The sequence below is a fragment of the Nannospalax galili genome, unplaced genomic scaffold, assembly GCF_000622305.1.
Source record: "Nannospalax galili isolate Female #2095 unplaced genomic scaffold, S.galili_v1.0 scaffold1288, whole genome shotgun sequence".
NCBI classification, from domain to species: domain Eukaryota; kingdom Metazoa; phylum Chordata; class Mammalia; order Rodentia; family Spalacidae; genus Nannospalax; species Nannospalax galili.
Genome location: NW_008357642.1, coordinates 9233 through 15165, shown reverse-complemented (window position 1 = coordinate 15165; position 5933 = coordinate 9233). Strand labels below are relative to the sequence as shown.

Sequence of the window (5933 nt, the reverse complement as noted above, 5' to 3'; positions counted from 1 at the left end):
AGGAAATGTAATGGTGTCTAATATACCGTCATTGAAGAAAACACTCAACTGTCTTTTTAGGAACAATTTTTGAGACTTCTCTTTGAATTGAAACTCACAGCGTCACATCTCACTAAAAGCACCCTCCATTCAGGGGGTCCTGCAGAGCCATTCCAGGCTGTAGGGAGTTCTCTGCCCTTTCCTACCCACTAGGAACTGGCTCCTTTGCTTCTCCTAATGTACTCCTGGCAGCAGAATGCAGTCCTCTGCACTGGGCATATGGGGCCTTTGGCTATTTTATTTAAGGATTGGAAAGAATGTGTCTTGTTACTTTGGAAAGAGCAGAAATGTAAGGATAGGAAACAGATCCATGGCTGCCAATGCCTAGGGTGTAGGGAGGCTCCCTCCCTCCCTCTCTCTCCCTCCCCCTCTCCCCCTCTCTCCCTCACACACATAGAATAGGCAACCTATATACTTAGTTAAAACTGTGTTTCTCTCCATCCCCCATAACTCTTCCTTTTCTCTTTTCAGATCTTCAGGGGCCTAGAAATCTGTTGCTGTGAGCCCTTCAGCAGCATGCCCAGAGGTAAGAGCCTGGGAGAGCCTCAAAGTTGCAGGGTTAACCTTTCTTACATAACGGTATAAACAGGGTCACCCAGTGTGGGAGGTCTCTCCGATTGTTTGAATGTTCTGTTTCTCTTCCACTCTCCAAACAAATGGATGTAAATGTCCTATGACAAAAAGCAAGCTGTGTACTGTTTCCCAAGGACATGAGATCAGTGAGGATTTAGGATTTATTTAGGACACTGTATTCTGTACTTTAGAGATTCTGCTATTGCTCTCATTTGGACTAAAAGGGACAGGGATAAGAAATTAGCAGGAAGCCAGGCTTGGTGGCGCATGCCTTTAACCCCAGCACTGGAGAGACAGAGGCAGGTCAATCTCTGTGAGGTTAGCCTGGTCTGCATGGAGAGTTCCAGGCTAGCCAGGGCTACATAGTAAAGACCCTGTCTCAAAAAAAAAAAACCAGCCTGGAGTTTGTCAGTGTCAGGAAACTTCTGCTCTTCCTAAACCATCTTCATTTAATTCAGAGAAGAATGTATAGCAACTGCATAAGCCCTATGGGTCTGGGGCCACACACAGGCCCAGACACTGGATGGCTGGTTGAATATTTGTTATTGAATGTGATGCAACAATCAAGACCGCTGTGGAACTGGGCTTAGTAGCATATGCCTGTAATCCCAGCACTTGCAAGCAAAAGGCCCAGGGTCTCCCTTGAGTAAGTAGAAAGTTCTCTGCCAGCCTGGGTTACATGAGACCCTGTCTCAAAACAATGACAGAAAGCTGCTATTGGGCCCCACTCTTGTGTGTCACTAAGGATCTTGTCCCTGTATAGATTTGGTTGGTACTTTTCAAAATGAAGTCCTCCTACCCTTTCCTCTTCTGCTTCACTTCTGACCCAGGGAGTAGAGTCTTGTTCCTTTGGAGAGGAAGGTCTTAGCATCCAGTCATAGACAGATGAGTGGTAGCATGAGTGCTGGCAACATAATTTTGTTTCCTTCTTTACTGGTCGTTGATGGGATTTTTATTAAATTTCAAGTGCCACTCAAAGATTTCTTCCTGTTTTTGTACTTTGGTATATTGAAAACTAGGGACTCTACCAGGTGTCATTGGGGAATGGGTTAAGTTAGTAAAATTCAGTTCAGTCAGACAGGCAGGACCACCTCAGCAATCCCCAGAAACGAGTTGATGGGAAAGAAGAGTATCTGTGGGTGCCTTAAAGAGCACATCGGAAGGAGTGCCAACCCACTGGTCCGTCCTGCTGATTGTCCAGGCACAGTCTCTTCTTATACTCATTCCCCATAGAATGTCGATTCCAGCCCAGCATGTGACCTTTCCTACTGATATGCTGGGTCTCTAAGCAGGCTGACATGCATTCTTCTCCACAGGATGAATTATCTTCCCATCTCTTGACATTTACAGTAATTACCACCAAGAATGGTGCTCTCAGTGGCCTTGATTGTCAGTTACCAACAGAATTAGGATGCAGGGAGCAAAGAAGAAAAAGGGTGGAGGAAGATGGATATTTTTTCACATAGTGTCTAGCAATTTAGCAAATTAATGGAAATTAGATCTTGGGTTTCTTTTTCTTTCAACATGTCCCATTTGAGAGACTCTGAATCCTCATCTACCATGGGCCCTTATAGAGACTCATAACCAAGTAGGTAGCAGCATATCAACGGCAGATTGACTTAGAAGCCATACTAATTTTTAAGGCCTTTCTGTCCTTTAGAACAGAGAAACAAAGCTTGCTCACTGAGGCTTGTTCCAGAGAAGGATGTAGAGGGCACAGGGTTCGGATGTTGACCACTGTGGTGATTTTAGATCTAACTGTCCTATGTAGATCAACTGGAGAGGATCCTGCAGATGTGTGGGGCGTCTGTGGTGAAGGAACTTTCATCACTCACCTTTGGCACAGTAAGTGTTTGGGGACCTTCTTACAGGGAAAGTAATATTCTAAGCCAGGCTGGTGGCATATGCCTTTAATCCTAGCACTCAGGAGGCAGAGGCAGCTGGATCTTTATGAGATCAAGGGCAGCCTGGTCTCCATATCAAGTTCCAGGCCAGCTGAGGCTACAGGGAGACCCTGTCTCAAAAAAATAAAAAATAATTCTCCTGGAATTGAGCTAGACCCCTAAGGTAGTCTCTCAGGAACCTTGTCTAACCATGAGCTACATCAGAAAACTCCGTCTGTGGGGGATGAGTAAGGGCTGTGCATTGAGGGAAGCTTTTCCTTTTAGCCTTCTTGCCACGTAACCTTCCTCCTCCTTCTGTGGCTGGCGCCAATGTTGTCTGCTTCAGCAAACTAGAAATAGTGATGTAACTTTTCCAAAAGTCCTGTTTTAAGCTCTTCAATGCTTTTTCCTTCCTGGGGATGCAGGGTACTCAGCCAGTTGTGGTTCTGCAGCCAAGTGCCTGGACAGAAAGGAATGACTACCTTGGTAAAGTATCTGCATGCTCTTATGTTATGTGGGGTGCTCTTGGGTGGGTTTGATTTGTTACTAGTTACCTGGTACTTGAATAACACAATCCTCAACATGTTTTGCATTTTTCTTTTTCTTTTATTTTTTAATTATTTTTATTTTATGTGTATGAGTATATTGTCTGCATGTATGTGAGTGCACCAGTGTCATGCAATGCCACAGAAGTCAGAAGAGGGCTTCGGCATCCCCTGGAACTGGAGTTAAGGACAGTTCATAGCTGCCATGTGGGTGCTGGGAATCAAACCTGGGTCCTTTGTAAGAGCAATCAGTGCTCTTAACTGCTGAGCCATCTTTCCAGCCCTTTATTTTTTGAGGCAGGATTTCACTATGTTGCCCTGGCTAGACTGGAACTTAACCCTGTGCCCAAGGCTGGCCTCAGACTCAGAGATTCACCTGCCTCTGCTTGAGTGCTGGAGTTAAAAGCGTGCATCATGGAACCTGGCCTTTTGTGTTGTTTTTTTTTTTTTTGAAAATGGGTCTTGATGTGCAGCCTTGGCTTGCCTGGTATTCACTAGGTAACTCTGTCTGGCCTCAAATGCATGGTAATCCTCCTGCCTCCTCCCTCTGCCTCCTGATTCCTGGGATTATAGGCATACCCAGGCACACCCAATTTTTTATTTTTTATTGCTCAGCCTATTTTAAAATACTTAAATGAATAGCTAAAATGTCTTTTTGTCTTTTTGAGACCAAAAAAAGGCTCATAGTTAGACAAGGTTCCTGAGACTACCTTATGGGTCTTGCTCAATTCCAGGAGGCTTTTTTAGAGGTAGGGTCTCCCTGTAGCCCCAGCTGGCCTGGAACTCACTGTCTAGACCAGGCTGGCCTTGAACTCACAGAGATCTTCCTGCCTCTGCCCCCTGATTAAAGGCATGTGCCTGACCTTATTTTTTTGTTGCATTTTGTTTCTTTGTGTGTGCATGTGTGTATATATGTGCCATGACACATGTGGAGGTCAAAGGATAACACGTGGGAGACAATTCTCCACTATATAGGTCCCAGGCATTGAGCCCAGATAGCCTCTGCAGCAAGTACCTTTTCCTTTTCCCACCGAGCCATCTCCCACCCCCACCCCCTTTTTTGTTGTTTTTGTTTTTTGAGACAGGGTCTCATTATGTAGTCCTGGCTGGCCTGGAACTCACTATTTAGACCAGGCTGGCCTGGAACTCACAGAGATCCACCTGCCTCAGGCTCCCAGGTTCTGGGATTAAAGGTATGCACCACTATGCCTGGCTTTCACAAGCCTCTTTAATGTTTCCTGTTAATAAAAGTAATTCATGAACCTTTTGGAATCCATTGTGGGTGGTTTAAATGCAGTTGATCATAAATACAATAAAACACCAAAATAATAACAATTCTACTACCTGGAGATGACCATCATAAAATTCTTCGTGTGTGTGTGTGTGTGTGTGTGTGTGTGTGTGTGTGTGTGTGTGTGATCATGCTTACCCTGTTTTGATTTTTCACTTAAAATAATTTTCCATGCCAGGCGTGATGGCCTTTAATCCCAGTACTCCGGAGGCAGAGGCAGGCAGATCTCTGTGAGTTCAAGGTCAGCCTAGTCTACATAGTGAGTTCAGGCCAGCTGGGGTTACAGGGAGACCATGTCTCAAAAGGACTAATAATGATAATAATCCACATCATTAAATTTCAGTCCTATTTTGTTCCCTCTGGTGGCTTTGCCTTTAACAGGTTGGAGCTCATGTTAGTTCAGTTGCCAGAAGGTGGGCTTTTACTGGCAGTCATTCCTTAGGCTTTGTCTTATGTCCAGCAGCATTGTTTCAGAGCAACAGTTTGATTCTGACCTGATTATCCCTAAGAACTCATAATCAGGTTCTTGGAATGGATTGATTGGAGTCTGGTCTGGAAGAATGAATTGACACTAATCTCTTCTTGTGTTCTGTCTTCAGATATTGAGAAGATGTGTGAGGCACCTGTGGTGATGTGGGACTGGGTGTTGGACAGCATATCCCTCTACCAACGCCAGAATCTAGAAACCTACCTGATCAGTGCATGTCACCCAACATCATGATTGTAGCAGACCATATATGTCTAAAGCTACAAGGTCCCAAGGATGATCTTAAGAAAGGGCCTTTCCAGGCCCAGGGAATATCTCTAACTCAAATGCTTCCGCAACCCTGGTTACTAAATATTTTATGTACATGAGCCTGAAAAAAAAAGCTTCTAGCTATGTAAGGATCCCTTAAAGATTTTCTGTTTTGAGTCTTCCTTTGAAATCTGTCATGAGCACAAAATTGTGGTAGTATTTCACCTGAGAAGAATTTCAAACCATTTAAACCCCACCAGTTGAGTAAGATGCAAATTCATTATTTATTGTTCCTGGTCCTGTTGGAGGAACAGAGTGGCTTGACCTCAAGAGAATAGCTGGTCTGAGCTGGGCATGGTGGTGCATGCCTATAATCACAGCACTTGGGGGTTAGAAGTAAGTCTATCAAGCGTTCAAGGCCAGCCTGTGCTATATAAGACTCAGACTCAAAAAGAGGAAGAGAGAATTGCTGGTATTCCTAATTTGTTTTTTTAAACTCTCATGTTTAGGGCAGGCAAGATGACTCAGTGGATTAAAAGCACTTGCCACAAAGCCTGACAACCTGAGTTCATGTGAGACCCATATGACAGAAGGGGAGAGCAACTCCAACAGAGTCCTGATTGCACACCTGTGCCCACACATATACAAGGTGTCCTCTGATCGCACACCTGTGCCCACACATACACAAGGTGCACATACACGTAATAGTGTTTTAAAAAATAAAATCTTAGCCAGGCATGGTGGCGCACGCCTTTGATCCCAGCACTTGGGAGGCAGAGGAAGGGGGATCTTTGTGAGTTCGAGGCCAGCCTGGTCTACATAGCGAGTTCCAGGTCAGCTGGGGCTACAGGGAGACCCTGTCTCAA

The 5933-nt window shown here is 44.8% G+C and overlaps 1 protein-coding gene across 6 annotated transcripts in view; it reads left to right on the top strand.

The window, feature by feature from the left end:
• Brca1 (BRCA1 DNA repair associated) overlaps positions 1-5822 on the top strand; it is an 87691-nt gene extending 81869 nt beyond the window's left edge. For all 6 annotated transcript variants that reach the window (XM_029557419.1, XM_029557417.1, XM_029557418.1 and 3 more), the window contains 4 exons: positions 511-565; positions 2384-2457; positions 2921-2981; positions 4931-5822. In XM_029557419.1, coding sequence (XP_029413279.1) covers positions 511-565; positions 2384-2457; positions 2921-2981; positions 4931-5052 — 312 coding nt within the window. In that variant the 3' untranslated portion in view covers positions 5053-5822. The remainder of the gene's footprint in view (positions 1-510; positions 566-2383; positions 2458-2920; positions 2982-4930) is intronic.
• Positions 5823-5933: the final 111 nt, after the last annotated feature.